Source organism: Acanthochromis polyacanthus, chromosome 21 (genome assembly GCF_021347895.1).
Source record: "Acanthochromis polyacanthus isolate Apoly-LR-REF ecotype Palm Island chromosome 21, KAUST_Apoly_ChrSc, whole genome shotgun sequence".
Classification (NCBI taxonomy): domain Eukaryota; kingdom Metazoa; phylum Chordata; class Actinopteri; family Pomacentridae; genus Acanthochromis; species Acanthochromis polyacanthus.
Genome location: NC_067133.1, coordinates 27,810,905 through 27,828,105, shown reverse-complemented (window position 1 = coordinate 27,828,105; position 17,201 = coordinate 27,810,905). Strand labels below are relative to the sequence as shown.

General features: G+C 40.0%; 2 protein-coding genes across 3 annotated transcripts in view; both read left to right on the top strand.

Annotated features, from left to right (window-relative positions):
* Nucleotides 1–17,201, top strand: part of mfsd13al (major facilitator superfamily domain containing 13a-like) — a 228,316-nt gene that overhangs the window by 83,327 nt on the left and 127,788 nt on the right. The window lies entirely within an intron of this gene.
* proza (protein Z, vitamin K-dependent plasma glycoprotein a) lies at nucleotides 7,062–15,112 on the top strand. The gene is made up of 9 exons (XM_022202383.2): nucleotides 7,062–7,211; nucleotides 8,592–8,717; nucleotides 9,490–9,626; nucleotides 9,717–9,741; nucleotides 9,821–9,934; nucleotides 10,017–10,151; nucleotides 11,983–12,098; nucleotides 12,176–12,293; nucleotides 13,159–15,112. Exons 2-9 carry the CDS (start codon nucleotides 8,639–8,641, stop codon nucleotides 13,692–13,694), a joined length of 1,260 nt encoding a protein of 419 aa, XP_022058075.1. The 5' UTR covers nucleotides 7,062–7,211; nucleotides 8,592–8,638; the 3' UTR covers nucleotides 13,695–15,112.

The window sequence follows — 17,201 nt, the reverse complement described above, 5'->3', positions numbered from 1 at the left end:
GGAAGGAGCAGAAAGCAACAATCACGCGCTTTTAATTCTGTTCTGCTACATGTGAACAAATGAGCTGCAGGCGACGCAGGGAGGGAGCCTGTTAAATAAAATATGGCCTGATGACGTGAATTGATCACGGAGAAATGTGGGACAGAGGAAGGTGATTCTTCAAGAGTAGCTGCTGGAGCTGTGAAAGACCCCCACAGGGGTAATGGCTGCCTGCTTTCCACTACTTAACACAACATCATCATTGGTCCTTGTCGCACAAACTCGATTACATGCAATCTTGTGGTGCTTTGATGCGGCCGTTATTGTGCTGTGTCTGGCTTGTTGTTTGCAGCTGGATTTAATATCACACGCCGTACATGTGGGTGAGGGTATTTTTGATGTGTGACTGTGATGTGGTGTTATTCCTCCAAACCAAACCAGGGCAGGTGAGGGTGCTTCTGTACCTGACCTTGTTATTTCCTGTGGTGATGGATGAGTGTGAGGTCAGCAGGGGGTCTGTGCAGGTCATTACTGCATATGTGTGTGTGTGTGTGTGCTTTATTAACCCATTACATCATCATTACACACAATGTCTGGGGGCTTCACACTCTGAGCCGAACAATCACATGAAAACATGTAGAAACGTGCAAAACCAAACACGTGTTGTTGCTGCAAACTCCCCAGAAATGTCTTTTGGTTGCACGTCGACGTTTTCGGTGAGAAACTGAGCAGGACGAAGCTGATCTGGATGACTGTGATCCATGTCTGAGCTTTACTGAAATCCCTTTATTATGTGTGTCTCATTTAAAAAATGTCAAAAAATAAACCATTTATATCACCCAGATTTGGTGAAAAACAGAAAATTCTGCTCTTCTCAGCGCAATTTTTCCTGATTCTCATCATGTTATTTACAATATTAAGGTACCAATAATGTTTAATGTTTGTTTTGTGTTAGATTTTGTTCTCATGACGCTCCAACCCCTGATGTGTCCACAACAATAAGCTCCACAACTAGTCTTTTAACTTTGCTGCAGCTTTGGCATATAATTCTGGATGTTATATTATATTATATTATATTACATTATATTGTTTTACTTTATATTTTATTATGTTATGTTATATTATTTATTTTACATTATATTATAGTATATTGCATAATATTGTATTATTTGACATTATGTTGTATTATTTTATATTATATTATTTTGCATTATATTACATTGTATTATATTATTTTACTTTATATTATAGTATATTATATTATATATTACATTGTATTATTTTATAATATATTATTCTACATTATATTATAGTATATTTCATTAGATTCTTTTATTTTACATTATATTATGTTATGTTAAATTGTATTATATTGTATTCTTTTATATTATATTATTTTACAGGATTTTATATTATAAGATAAGATAATCCTTTATTACTCCCCCATGTCCGGGGAAATTTCCCATGTTACAGCAGCATACATCATACAGTAGAGCAACAATAAGCAACAATATAATGATAATCATAATAACAATCACAATATGTTCAGGAGTGTAGGATGGAAAATGTGGCTTATGTAATGATGTGAAGTAAAGTAAAAGTAAAATAGCACAAGAACTGTGCAGATTATGTGGTAAAGGATGATGTGATAGAGTCCAGTTTTATGTTAACATCAGCCAGTGATGCTGATGTTATAAAGTCTTATAGTGGATGGAATAAATGACTTGCGATAGCGCTTCTTCTCGCAGGTTAGGTGTCTCAGTCTACTGCTGAAAAAGCTGAGACTTCACAGCGTCATACAGTGGGTGAGAGGGATTGTCCCTGATGGATGTGAGCTTTGCCAACATCCTCCTCTCACCCACCTCCTCTATGGAGTCCAGGGAACAGTCCAGCACAGAACTGGCCCTCCTGACCAGTATATAATACACTATATTATATTATTTTCACATATTTTTATGCTATTATGCTACAGATTTTCTAGTTTTGTTATTTTACAGATATCTAGTAAATTCTCAGAAAAAATACTAATTTGCATGTTTCCTGTAAAAAAAAAAAAAAAAAAACAAAGTTCATCAGCTCATTCATCAAATTCTGTGACATTTCAGAGACATACAGATGAACATGCAGCAAAAAGGAGAGAAATAAGTGATAAAAATCAGAGGGGAAAGCCTCCAAACGTGCAGAGAGTGGCAGGGATTTCGTCTCCGGCTTGTTAAATCCATCAGAAAGTTGTCGAGCATCGGGCGGCATTAATTATAGATGCCTTCTGTGGTGCCTGAGGTGTTTGCTCAGTACTCCTGTAAAATTGGATCTGGAGAGGAAGGGGTCCTCGAGGTCACACGTGAGCGCTGAGACGCTCTTTCTTCCTGCCACCCTCCAATTTAGAGCCGGCTCTGCAGGAATAATGAGAGGAGAAGAAGAAACGAGAGAGAGGGGGATGAATAAAACATAAGGGATGGATGTTTGTGGGACCTTTTCACTACTACACCTGCATGCATGCAACACGTGCACGCCAGCACTGCATGTTACATGTATTTGCAGGTCGTGCACGTGTGAAATTTGTTCATACATGTGCTTGTATGCATGTATGTGTGCAGAATTACTTTCACTGTAATCACAAGGGAAATCAGCAGAGTGAAGATCATTTACACTGTAGAGCTGCGTGTCACTGCAGGTCTGGTGGGGGGGGCGGGTTCTGTCCGGACCGGACCGTGCTGGTCGGTCCGGTCCAGACAGAACCCCCCCACCAGACCCGGAGGTCTCAGCAGCATGCTGTCTTATTAGATTTACATTACATTTAGCAGCTGCAGCTGAGACTAAAGCCCCACGGCCTTCGTCTGTGGCTGAACCAGGTGAAACGAGGAGAGACCAGAGCCTCTGTGGTCCAGTTTCATCAGCAGAGTGTCTGATTATCATCATCCAGAACCTCTGACCACAAAGTTTGACATTAAATATGTAACGACTCTAAACACGAGCTCATAATTCCTCCTGAAAGAACAAGAAGTTCCACAAGTCGTCTGGGTTTCAACTTCGCTGCAGCTTTACCAAATAATTCTATATTATATTATATTATATTATATTATATTATATTATATTATATTATATACAGTGCAGTTTTACTTCATTACATTTTTTGTAAATTTTAATCTCTTTTGTTGTAGCTGCAAACCCAAAGAGCTGCAAAACTGACAATAAAGATCTATTGTATTCTATTTTATTGTAGGAAAAAGTCATTCCTGAACTCGCTGTAGTTTGTTGGGTGGAAATAATTTCATTTCTAATTTTCTTAACTTAAAATGGCTGATGCAATCTGCAGCATTGTTGTTGTTGCTGTTGTTGTTGTTGCTGCTGTTCTTGCTGTAGTTGTTGTTGTTGTTCCTGCTACGGTTGTTGTTGCTGTTGTTGTTGTTTTTGATGTTTGTTTAATTATCATCATCATCCTCTAACCACAAAGTTTGACATCACACATGTGACTCCTCTCAATCTGAGCTCATAATTCCTCCTGATTGAACTAAAAGTTCCACCAGTCGTCATTTTTTAACCCCTTAAGCCGCACAGCTCGTATTCGGGCCCGCTGAAGTTAACGGCTATTATCTCATTTAGCTGCAAACGCGATGATAGAAACACTATACATCCATGGAAAGCTTAGAGTCTCATGAATCCGCCGGTATAAACCACTTTCAGATGTGATTACCACAGCTGGTAATATAAACACATTTCTCCAACAAACAACAAAAATTTAAAGGGACACATAAAGGGCATAGCTCACCTTTGGACGCTCTATTACCGGTCAACGATGAAAATAATCCACAAAAACCGGCCATAATCCAAGAGTAGTCATCCAGACAATACTAGCAAGTATAATATTTTGTAAAAACATGTCTAGAAATAAGTAAAATAATCCACAAATAGCTCGGCTCCGTGCGCGTCCACGCGGCGCATGGTGACGCTGCGCGTTCCATAATTCACTGAATTATGGCCATGGCCATGGCCATAATTTTATTCACCGTCCACATAGCCATGTGCTCCAGGATTCAAAATGGTGACTGAAGCCTCTGCTTTCGATCCCAACCGCATTTCAACCAATCAAGTGACTCATCGCTGCCTCCGAAGCCTAAACAGCCAACCGTTGCCGAGACCGATGGATCTGGACGTTCCTTATATCATCAGTAAATTCTGAGCAAATCACGTCGGAGGAAACGTTTGACTGACAGGGCATGTAGCCAATGAGCTTGCTAAATATCCTAGAGGCGGGTTTTAGCGGCCCTGTGTGATTTTTGACACCTCCGGCTCTCCTGCTGCGGCCAGGAGCTGCAGCTTTTCTCTGTCTCCGTCTGTGCCTCTGATTCAGATCAAGATCCACACTGAAGCTTATCTGAAGTGATTTTTTGAGTTCTTTATGAGTTTTTGGAGTGAAAGTAATGTGAAAAGGGGCTGATAAATGAACATATACCATTTTTGCCCAGGGTGTACATAGGGTGTCCAAAATTGACCTAATTGGGCATATTAGTACAAAAACATGTGTGAAACACTCATTTCTTGTAGTATTGCTCTGAAATTTTGTCCTGAACTATGTAAGACCCCAGGCTGTTGCCTTGTTGTGTTTCAAGCTGTCACAGTGCTGCCACACTAATTTTCAGGTGTTTTATTAGGGAAAGAATTTAGGCGAGATTAAAATCCATCCTAATTCAGTGTGTTCCAACATAAATAACTCTGTGCCAGTAGCACCTAGAGTAATTCTGACTGCACTGGGTGAAAATTCAGGTTGTCAGCTTTCAAAGGAGACCCCAACCATGCCTGTACTCCAAACAGTTCAAGAACAGCATTCAATTTACTTTCTGTACATCTTCAGTAGAAATTTCAGGTGAAAATTGACCACAGCTTAAACTTCGCTGCAGCTTTTATTCTGGTTTTCTTCGTGCACAGAAACGTCTCACCTGTTTGTTTCTTTCCGTCCTCGTTGGTTTTCTGTCGTCGTCTTCAGCTGATCTGTGCAGAGCCCCAATCTCATGCTGTCTTGACTGATGTGTGTTTGTTCTCCTTCTCCTATTGATCACAGCTGATTGCATCCAATTTGGTTTGATCAAGTGGGTTCACATTAGAGAAGTTCTTCATTCAGATCACCCTGCAGCAGTCAAGGTGTTAAAGCTTTCTGTTTCTGAGTAATTATGTGTATTTTTGTGTGTTTTATGGGTGTTTTTATGTGTTTCTGTGTATTTCTGTGTGTTTTATATGTATTTTTGTCTCTCTTCTGTCTGTTTTCTGTGTATTTCTCTGTGTTGTCTGTTTTTTTTCTGTTTTCTGGATATTTCTGCATTTATTCTGTGTGTATTTCTGTATGTTTCTCTGTGTGTTACACTGATGCTGCAGTGTTTCTCTGTTTGTTTAGCATCCTCATACATGTCGATGAATGTCAATATTGTGATTGAAAAATCTAGCTGTCTTTGATTAATCGCCACCAAACACAGTCTTAAATATCTACACCATGTGTCAGATTCATTTTAGCTTAATATTTCATGTTCTTTTTACCTTTAATATTTTATTTTGTAAAATGTAATAATTGTAAGTAGAACATGATGTAGATAAATGATTATTATTAAAACATTTTATCTTACTACGTGTAACGTGGAAGCACTGTGAAGAAAAAGAATGCTTTTTTAAACAATTTTCACATATTTTCCTTTGCTTTGTTAAATTACAGATAATGTCTAGTAAAAATCTCACAAAAAGTATTAATTAAAAAAACATGTCAAAACATTAACATCAAAAATTTGTATTTTTACAAAATAAAGTGGGCTCTTTTACAATACTTGTTTGCAAAAATCATTTTTTTAAAAAACTGAATATAAATCAGAAAAAAATTATAATTTACAGATACGTGCTATTTCAAAGTAAAAGTATCATATTTTTAAGCTGTTATGTTACAGATTTTCCTGTTTTGGTAAATTGCACATAACCTCTTGTAAAAATGCAGATTTTTTTTTACCTTCATTTTCTGAGCAATTAACAGTGTTTTTTATGGTTGTGGATGTGCAATACCCTCCACCCTGTTTTATTTGCACATACTACCCCATGTGTAATAACCTGCTTGTATTATATTATATTATATTATACAGATGACTGATGCATTATTGTTGTCTGATGCATTGTTGTTGTCTCACCATCCTACAGACACCATGTTCTAGAGTGCCTGTATAACCAGAGTGGCGACAACTGGGGATTTGACGCCATTTTGTTTCCATTCACTCAATATTGGACGCGCAGCGCGAGGTGCACATTCACGAAAACTAGCCATTTGTGGATTGTTTACTGATTTCAAGACATGTTTTGGACAAAATATTTTACTGGCTTGTTTTGTCTGGATGTCCAAGGTTGAATTATGGCCGTTTTTAGTGGAATATTTTCATCTGTGACTAGTTTTGAGCCTCCAAAGGTGAGTTGTGCTGTTTACGTTATTTGCTGTTCGGGTCATATGAGGCTGATAAGTGACTGCAGGTTGGACGGAAAACAGAAAATAGGAAACAGAAAACTGTCAGCTGTTTGTTGAATTGGAAATCATGTGAATGAACAGGGAGGCTGTTGTCGAAGCTCAGATGGGCCGCTGAAGTTTAACGTATTTCATGCATCTCAATGCATGAAAATGGTCAAAGTCAAAATAACCACAACTGCCTAAAATCACATCAAATTTTTCTATCTGTCATTCACCCATACATCATAACATGAAAGTACATACATGGGACTAACCTGGCACAAAAATCATGATGAAGTCGGTTTCCATCCCACTCTCCGGACTTTATTTTCCCCCAGTTTCATTCTTTCACTACTCCTGGGAAATCTAAACATGTGTAATCCCTTCTCTGATTGATTTGTGCACCCAAAGGCACAACAGCCCGTCATTTTTCAGGTATTTATGAAGCCAAAAAAGATCTAGAAGTACTCTCTGCGTTATAAACAACGTTAACAGGCATAACCGGCGTTCATGAATTGGAAACAAAATGGCTCCTTTAGATCACGTGACAAAAAATTTTTTGGACCCGTCATATCGCCACTCTCATTATATAGGCACTCTACCGTGTTCTGTGTCACAGCGCCTCCCAGTGGCTCTTCTTGGTCATTACAGCAGTGAGTCTGTCGGTGGGCGGCTCAGCTCGGTGATGCACATCCGTTATTCTGGATCCTCAGGCCCGATCAGAGGCAGGAGCAGCTGGGAGAGGCAGCAGGCAGGCCGGGAGGTAGGAAGCGAGCATCACTGCTGTTGTTGTTGTTGTTGTTGTTGTTGTCGTCGTTGCTGCTGCCGATGATGATAGTGTAGTTGTTGTTATTGCTGCTGTAGCTGCGCAGCTGACTGCTGGGCTTGATCCGTCCTGGTAGCAGCAGCTTGTTTTGCAGCAGAATCTGTTTGTTGGAGCAGGATGTTGTTGTGTCCATCTTTGTTGTGTGTCCGTCTTTGTTGTGTAACCACTGAGCAGATTCTCCTTTGAAACCGATTCCTGCTGAGCTGCTCAGACATAATGTTCATTATTTAGAGGACAGAATGTGTAAGTGCAGATACAATAATAGAAATCATAATATGAAGCTCACCGTTTATATTAAGTGTGTAAACCACATATTTAGTCATTGCTCAGCTAATGCATGACTCATGATGATTTAATGTCTGATTTAAAACTGGATTAATTCCATCAACAAACAGTCATCTTACTGAGTTTATTTCACAGCCACTTAGAATACGAATCTATATGAATAAATATAAAATCACCTGTTTATGTGACTGAATTCATGTTTATATATAAATGTTTGCATCTGAACTGAGGCTCAGTGGAGTCTAGAACCAGGACACAACCAGTCTAGAATCAGGACAAAACCAGTCTAGAACCAGGATGAAACCAATCAAGAACCAGGACACAACCAGTGAAGAACCAGGATATAGCCAGTCTGGAACCAGGACAGACGGGTTATTTTGGACCTTTAGGACAGGATGTCAAGACCACAGGAGCTTTATATTCCTACTAGAGCAGATAATGTTTTTCCATCTTAAATCATCATTTACTTACCGTAATAATATCAAACACTTTCCGAGATATGAAATAAAACCTGAGACACTATGAACAACAACATCTCAATAATTATTAAAAATAAAAACCTGAAACCCTCACAGTTATGTTTCATCATGTCACTGATTCAGAATCTGATTCTGTGATTCTGAACCACATGTAGCTGCAGGTAACACACGCAAAAAGAACATGCAAATGCATGAAAAAAGTGATTTTCGTTGCGCTCGTTATGATAAATTGTACCACAAAAACAAAAGTATTGCGAGACTTCAGAGAAAATCTGTGTTTTAATATTTCTAATTTGCACATATATCACTTCATGTATGAAATAACTGAATGAATTCCTCAGCTGATTATCTACAAAGTGGCAATAACTAGTAAGAATCTTAAATTTACAATATTATAATTCATACATTCAGTTACGTTTTAGTTGAGAATTATTGAAGGAAATGATTGTTAGTCTCATGATAAAATTTAATTCCATTTATTTAGGGCTGCCTCAGATGGATCCTAGTACTTTAACATTCTCTTCGTCACATCCGGCGCTCTGCTTGTTTCTAGGAGAACAAACCGGTTAAATCAGAACCAGGAAACGCTTCAGCGGCGCCATGAATTCCTCGACAGCGTCCGCCGCTCTGCTGTGTCTGCTGGCCGGAGCCGTGGCTGCCGTCCAGAGCCCCGAGCCAGGTGAGAGGGGACGTTTATTTATTTGTTTACTTTTACTTAACCAGGAAGAGAGGTGACGTTTATTTATTTACCTTTATTTAATGAAGAATTTTGTTTATTTATTCATTTATTTATGCATTATTCAATTATTCATTCATTCATTTATATATTTACCTTTATTTAACCGGGAACAGAATTAGCAGACAGTGAGCCACATTTCATACATTTTATTTATTTATTTGATTTTTTTACTAAATCTGCAGCTGGTGTAAGACAATTTATTTTAGTTTAGTTTAATTTTCTGCCAAATCGTTTTTTTAAACACATAATTTATAAGCATCCTCATATTTTCTTTCTTTTTTTTTTTTTTTTAGCATATAACATTTTTCTAGAGGGAATGTTTCATTTGTTTTATCTGATGTGTTATTGTTTGTGAGTGTTTTTTTCCCCCCAAAAGAGAAAGCTGGGGGTCATTAATATTTGTTAATTTTTCTCATAGGTTTTTTTGGACAGATACCATGTTTTTGAAATAACCATTTTTTATTTATGTTTTTTTTTACTTAAAAATGACTTAAGATAGTTACTGATTACCTTAAAATGTTGACAAGTGTTCATTACAAGTCCCAGAGGGAAAAAAGTTAATTGTGACGGACTTGTTGAGGTTTTCTGATGCTGTGAAACACAACAGAGCGAATAAATCAGTGAACTGTCGACTAGCTCAGCTGTGTTACTTAGTTTCCCTCCATGGATTTATGAAGTCAGTCTAAGTCTGTGACGTGAACTTGTCCCTCAGTGTTTCTGGAGAAGCAGCAGGCGAGCTCTCTGATCCGTCAGAAGAGGAGTTCGGCCTCCACCCTGGAGCAGGCCTGCATGGAGAAGGTCTGCAGCTACGAGGAGGCCAGAAGGTTCTTCCAGGACTCATACCGTACGGTAGGTTCACTGCTCATCCCCTCCTCTGTTGTTTCTTCCCGGCCTCTCTCTGATGAATGAATGACTGATCGCATTCTGTTTCTCTTCCAGGATATCTTCTGGTCGGTCTACATCGGTAAGTGCTGCATTAGAACCTCTCCCTTCCCTGCTCGGTCATTAGCGGTGCATTAGATATTCTCCTGGGTTTGCCTCAGATGGAGATCAGTGTGCAGAAAACCCCTGTAAGAACGGAGCTATGTGTTCGGACAGCGTCGGAGGCTATGACTGCGTCTGCAAGTCGGGCTTCTCGGGGGTCCACTGTGAAAAAGGTGAGAGGTGCACGTGAGCGTTGCTGCTGGTTTTCTTCTCCTGAGGTTTGTGAGTTCTGCAGCTTCCTGTTTCTGTTTCCAGACCAGACTGTGTGCACCCTGGAGAAGAACAAGGGCTGCTCCCAGTTCTGTAAACCGGGCTACCTGTCCTACGAGTGTTCCTGCGCCCGCGGGTGGAGGCTCAAGAGTTCAGACAAGAATATGTGCGAGGGTGCAGGTATGCTTCTTCTGTCTGCCGGTCCAACTTCTGCATTCTTTTCTGATAGCATTTCTTATTTCCTGTCGCAGCTCACATATCTGTAAATCACATGTTCTCCGATGTCTGCAGCACAACACACAGACAAAACTTTAATTACAATATGTTGAATATGATTAGAATTTGAGGGGAACATTTCATTAGATAAATCTGTCCTTAAACCAGGGAGCACAGCTCAGATATGAGTTCACATCCTGTTGGTTGAGTTTTTCTGCACCAAGCTTCAGCTGATGGTATGATGCTGGAGGATTTGGTGACTTCAGTTCTGCTTTCTCATATTTTTGAGGAAGAGCTGGTTTCACGAAGCGTTCTGTGTTTCTTATATCTCTATTATATAGGTGTACTGTTTGGCACTAATCAGAACATCTGTAGTCAGTGATGAGTTCACTGAGCAGGAGCTGCTTTGATTCTCTGGGCTGCATGATCCTGAATCTCATCCTGCACCTGAGATTCATGGACAAGAAACACACATTTATGAACAGTGCTTCTGTAAACCTGGCAAAAAATGACGGAATCACCACTCTTTGAGGACGTTCATTCAATTATTAAATTTTGTAGAAAAAGCAAATAACAGGCATGCCACAAAACTATTTTTATTCCAAATGCCAGCCTTCTGACTGAAACATTTACTCCACCAAGGCTTTTCATTCCCCCCATGGCATTGTCAGAAATGCAGCATTTGTTTATCAGTTATTGATGATCAGAAGTCACAGCACCATAGAATGTGTCCATTTATAGATTTACCCACTAACAAAATGACCTTGCGCTGAGCACAGGTGTGTGTTAGGCATGTGTACGTTACGTACGGATACCAAATCACGTGACCTAAACATGTAGTGGGAGGCTGTTCCTTGCATCATTTCCGACAGATAAGTCCTGACAAGTCCGTAGCGGTGGATTTGTAGTAGGATCACAATCATGCGATTGTCAACAGGCAGCTGATGTAGTGTTCACTTGTCATGGTTACAGTGACATCGTCCCAGTATCTTGCAATGATACAGAAATCTTTAACAAATCCATGGATCCAGACTATGAGCTGCATCACTGCCAAAATCTAATCACTTGGTCCTTGTGTCATTTCTGTCTTTCCCTGAAAATTTCCTCCAAATCTGTTGGTCCATTTTTGAGTAATGCTGATAACAGACAGACAAACCAACGCCGATTGTCACATAACTCCGCTGCGTTCCTTGGCAGAGTAACGAAAGAAAGACATTTTTTGTAGTCAGTCACAATTGCTCTTTTTAGATCAAGCAGAGCTTTGCGACATGTCTGTGATTTGTGATTTTTCTTACAAAACTGAATAAACGTCCTCCAACACTGGTGATTCCATCACTTCTGCCTGCAGTTTTATTTATCTGCACATTGAACTGCATGTAAGCAGAGCAGTGATTCATCACTTTGTTAGATGCTGGTTGGGTTCGTTTATCAGTCAGAACTGTTTCTTCTCTTGAGGAAATAAAACTAAAAAGCACATTTTTGGCTCCAAATACACTTTAAAGGTCCCATATTTTTAATCTACTTTCAGCCAAATAGCCTACAGTTTATCAGCTCAAAGTGCCGTGGAGATGATTCACTTCACCGTGACTCTATGATTCCTGATTTTAGGGCTGTTTTGCTCTAGAAATGCTGAAGTAGATGCTTCATGTTTGAGCTACCTGACTGTTTATTGTTGCGTTGAACCTCACATGTACAGCTGGGAGGCTCACTAGTTCTTCACAGCTTTTATTTCACACCTCCAAGTTTATAACTCTTGTAACAAAAAAATGTTTTCACTGTGATTTTCTTCTGTCAGTCCAATACCCCTGTGGCAGGGTGAACAGTCTGAGTCAGTGGAATGACAGACTGGCCAAGAACATGCGCAGCAACTTCGAAGGCCTCACCTGTATGTCTTCAGAGTGTCCCTGGCAGGTAGGATCCAAACGCTCACTGCGACACGTTACAGGTTCGTCTTCGGCTGTTTCTGATGTCTTGTTGTTTGTTTGCAGGCTCTTCTGAAGAGCACAGAGTCGGACGGTTTCTGCAGCGGAGTCATTCTGAAGGAGAACCTGGTCCTGACTTCAGCTCAGTGCGCCACCAAATATCCATCCTTCAAGGTGGCTGTCGGTGAGTCAACAAAACACACAATCACAGAACAGTGGGCAGCGTTTAGAGCCACAGAACAATCCAAAAGCAGGCTGCACATGTAAAAACACAAAAATTCAAAGCAAATTTCTAAGAATTTTAAAAAGTCTTTAAAAAAAAGTAGCGCCAAAAAGAAATAATTCATATAGATTTCAATTCTTTAGTGAAGAAAAATGTTGACATGTAAATGATTAATTTAAAAAACACCAGCAGTAAATTTAACTAATACAGATAAACTTTATTATAGAGCAACTTTAAATAATATAGAGGAACTTCAACTAATCTTTGAGCAACTTTTAGAAATGTTCTTATTTTGCAGCAGTTTTTTTCAATAAAGATTAAATGAATCATAAATCCAGTCTGGGCATTGTTTATGTGGTAAATGACAACTCTAGCTGGAAACGGCTGATTTTTAATGGAATATCTACATACAATTTAAGGTCCTCTACATTAGCTAAAGTTGATATTATATATTATTAGTTAAAGTTCCACTACATAGATAAAGTTGCTCTTAATGAGTTATGATTCATTTAATGTTGTCTTCATTAAAAAAATGCTTTTCTTTCAAAAATAAGGACATTTCTAAGTGACCCCAAACTTTTGAATGGTAGTGTATTTCTTTGCCAGTGTGAAGCACGTTGAATTGCCTTGTGCATGAACTGTGTGATACAGATAAATTTGCTTTGCCTTTCAATGTTTTAGGACTGAATGGAACCCTGCAGGTTTTATCTCTGTTTTACTCCTCAGGTCTTTAAAGTTGCACAGAACTGAACTGATGTTTATTCCTCTTCTGGACTTCAGAACGTGTCTCTGAGTTTTTCACCTCTAGCATGAATTTCCTCCTCAGGTAAGCGCAGCACCACCTACACCAGCGAAGAGCAGACGCTGTATGTGAAAGTGGTTAAAACTCATCCTCGCTGGGTGGAAGGTCGCCCTGACAACGACCTGGCTGTGATTGAGCTCCGCGACCGCATCGTCTTCAAGAGAGAGGTGGTCGCCGCCTGTCTGCCGGAGAGAGACTTCGCCGAGAGCATCCTGATGTCAGGGGAGAATCCAGCAATGGTCACCGGCTGGAAGGTCCCTGAGCAGGAGTCTGCCTTCTCGGGTGCGCTGTCCCTCAACCAGCTGGCCTACGAGAAGCTGCCCATGTGTCTGGAGACTCACCCCAACCTGATGACCAATAAAATGGGCTGCACCGCGGCTCGCGCCAATGCAGACTGCAAGATGAGCTCCGGCAGCCCCCTGCTCACCCTCTACAGGGACGTCTTCTTCCTCACCGGGGTGCTGAGTCAGCCGCCGGGCGCCGACTGCACCAAAGGCTACATCTTCCAGAAGGTGTCGCGCCACCTGGGCTGGCTGCAGCCGTTCATGGGGTCCCGCTAGACCAGGGATGTTGAGTTCGTCTCAGTTCAGGGGCCACTTATGGCCCAGTTTGATCCCAAGTGACCAGTTAAATCACAGTATAATAACCTGGAAGTAACTCCAAATCATTCCCTTTGTTGTAGTGCAAAATAGTACGTTCTGGAAATGCTCACATACACTACCATTCAGAAGTTTGGGATCACTTAGAAATGTCCTTATTTTTGAAAGAAAAGCAGTTTTTTTAATGAAGATAACATTGAATTAATCAGAAATACAGTCTAGAAAAGATACAAAAATGAAAAAAAGAAAGATTCAAAAGGAATTTAGGTGTGAGAAAAATGTCATTTCCATTAACTTTTACTGATGCGAAACTTCAGAATGCACATTAAATATGCTGTGGAAGAGGCTATTGGCAACATTGACATTAGGCTGTAGATGTCGGCTACATAGTCGTGCTGGTGGTGCTGTAGGTCCCTTCCACCCTTATTGTTAATGTGTTAAATGACTATTCTAGCTGGAAATGGCTGATTTTTAAAGGAATATCTCCATACAGGTACAGAGGAACATTTCCAGCAACCATCTCTCCTGTTTACTAATGCTACATTGTGTTAGCTAATGGTGTTGAAAGGCTCGTTGATGATTAGAAAACCCTTGTGCAGTTATGTTAGCACATGAAAAAAATTGGAAAACATGAAATTGTCTGGGCACCTCCAAACTTTTGAACGGTAGTGTATCTTTTTAAAAGAGATTAATGAACAACCTGAAATTTCTAAAGGAAAATAAGTGCAATTTCAACAATATTAAGCATCAGTTTATCATTTATATGTGTGCATTACAACTTATGGATCACATTGTGTCTGCAGAGGCAAAGGACAAATTTAAAATTGCACTTCATGTCTTCTCTGTAATTTTTACACTTTGCAAACTCATCCAGGCCATATGTTGGACACCCCTGATAGATGGTAGATGGGCTGGTCAGGGCTTATTTTTAGGATAATGCAGGTTCATTTTAACGTTCTAAAACTGTAAGTCTGATTTGATTTTCTCATGTCTAGCTCGAACTCGTCATCTGTCTGTCTTTTAGGAATATCCAGAATTATGTATTTAAGCAGCGTATGCACTGTACCCTCCGTCTGTGCGCTGCCTTATTTACCCACAAGGTGGCTCTGTGGTAACATAAACAGAAAAGCTCTTACTGCATGTATTTATAAAGCGGGTCGGAAGCAGCAAGAGATGCGTGAATTATTCAGCATGTGCTTTGTGGTGTGGACATACCTTTTAATAATCTTTAAGTGATGTTACTTTAGCTGTACTTCTTAACATGCACCTTAAGACTCCTATCAGTGTTCTATGAATGTATTAAACCATAATACCACATCTAATGTCAGTATTAAACCATAATACCACATCTAATGTCAATAATAAACCCTAATACCACATCTATTGTCTGGTCTGTCTGTGGAGAAAAGTTGCAGTTTCAATATAATATATATAATATATTTTGAAGCTCTCGGATGCGACACTGAGTATGTCAGTTTTCAACTTAATGATAAGCTTTAGATCTTGTTTTTTAAGGGATCATCAGTTAGTTGACAACACAAGAGTAACACTACATACAGCATCACAATGAACAATACATCAGTCCATCATCCAAATCATGGCTGTTCCACGATGCCAGATTCCGCCCACTACAAGCTTCATCTGCATGACGCTGACAAATATGAAACCACTGAGTGAAATCTCTTCAGAAATGTCCTAAAGGGTTTATTGTTGAGGAACGGATGGCAGGAGCTTCAGTCACAAAGACTGGTCAGTAGGAACGGTGAATATTTAGATTTAGGTCAGTACAGATGGACCGTGATGCTCATGCACTGCTGTGATATGTAAGGAAAAAGAAGAACATTACAGTTTATAAACGTTACAAAGATGATGCATGTCTGAGAGTTCACTGGTGCTAAAACTGACTCATCCTTCACCATATTCTCAGACCTGAATGCTTAAGATCCACATTAAGGAGGTGTAGGGGCTCTGTGATGCTCTGGGATGTATTTTACTGGTATGGTTCAGGTCTACTTGTCCCCTCAGAGGAACATAATTTATCTTTAACGCACCTGTTTTTTTTTTTTAAAGTTTGGGACCTCACGTCACATAAATAATTATTTTATTACCATGACTTCAGGTCTTCCATAGTGACTTTGCTTTGATTACTGCTTTGCACACTCTTGGCATTCTGTGAATGAGCTTCATGAGGTAGAACCTGAAATGGTTTTCACTTCACAGGAGTGCCTTGTCAAGGTTAATTTGTGGAATTTCTTGCCTTCTTAATGGGGTGGGGACCATCAGTTGTGTTGTGCAGAAGTCAGGTTGGTTCACAGTTGACAGCCCTGTTTGACAACTGTTAGAATCCATATTATGGCAATCAATCACTGAAGTAAAGAGAAACCACAATTCATCATTACTTTAAGAACTGAAGGTCAGCCAGTATAGAAAATTGCAAAAACTTTGAACGTATCTCCAAGTGGAGTCGCAAAAAACATCCAGTGCTACGACCAAACTGGCTCACATGAGGACCACCCCAGGAAAGGAACCCCAAGAGTCTCCTCTGCCGCTGAGGAGAAGTTCATCGGAGTCTCCAGCCTCAGAAATATCAAGTTAACAGCAGCTCAGATTAGAGCCCAGATAAATGCCACACAGAGTTCTAGTAGCAGACACATCTCTACCTCAACTGTTCAGAGGACACTGACCAATCAGGCCTTTATGGTCAAACAGCTGCTAAGAAACCACTACTGAGGAAAAGTAACAAGCAGAAGAGATTTATTTGGGCCAAGAAACACAAGGAATGGACATTAGACCAGTGGAAATCCGTGCTTTGGTCTGATGAGTCCAAATTTGAGATCTTTGGTTCCACCTGCCGTGTCTTTGTGAGACCGGAAAAGGTGATGGATGGTCTCTACATGCATGGTTCCACCATGAAGCATGGAGGAGGAGGTGTGATGGTGTGGGGGTGCTTTTCTGGTGAAACTGTTGGGGATTTATTCCAAATTTAAGACACACTGAACCAGCACGGATACCACAGCATCCTGCAGCGGCATGACATCCCATCCGGTTTGCGTTTATTTGGACCGTCATTTATTTCTCAAGAGGACAATGACCCCAAACACGCCTCCAGGCTGTGGAAGGACTATCTGACCAAGAAGGAGATGATGGAGTGCTGCTTAGGTCAGATGACCTGGCCTCTACAGTCACCTGACCTAAACCTAATCCAGATGGTCTGGGATGAGATGGATCGCAGAGTAAAGATAAAAGGACCAACAGGTGCTCAGCATCTCTGGAAACTCCTTCAAGACTGTTGGAAAACCATTTCAGGTTTTCCCTCATGAAGCTCATGGAGAGAATGCCAAGAGTGTTCAAAGCAGTAATCAAAGCAAAGGGTGGTCATTTTGAAGAATCTAAAATAGAAAACATGTTTTGATTTATTTCACACTTTTTTGTTTACTACATAATTCCATATGTGTTCATTCATAGTTT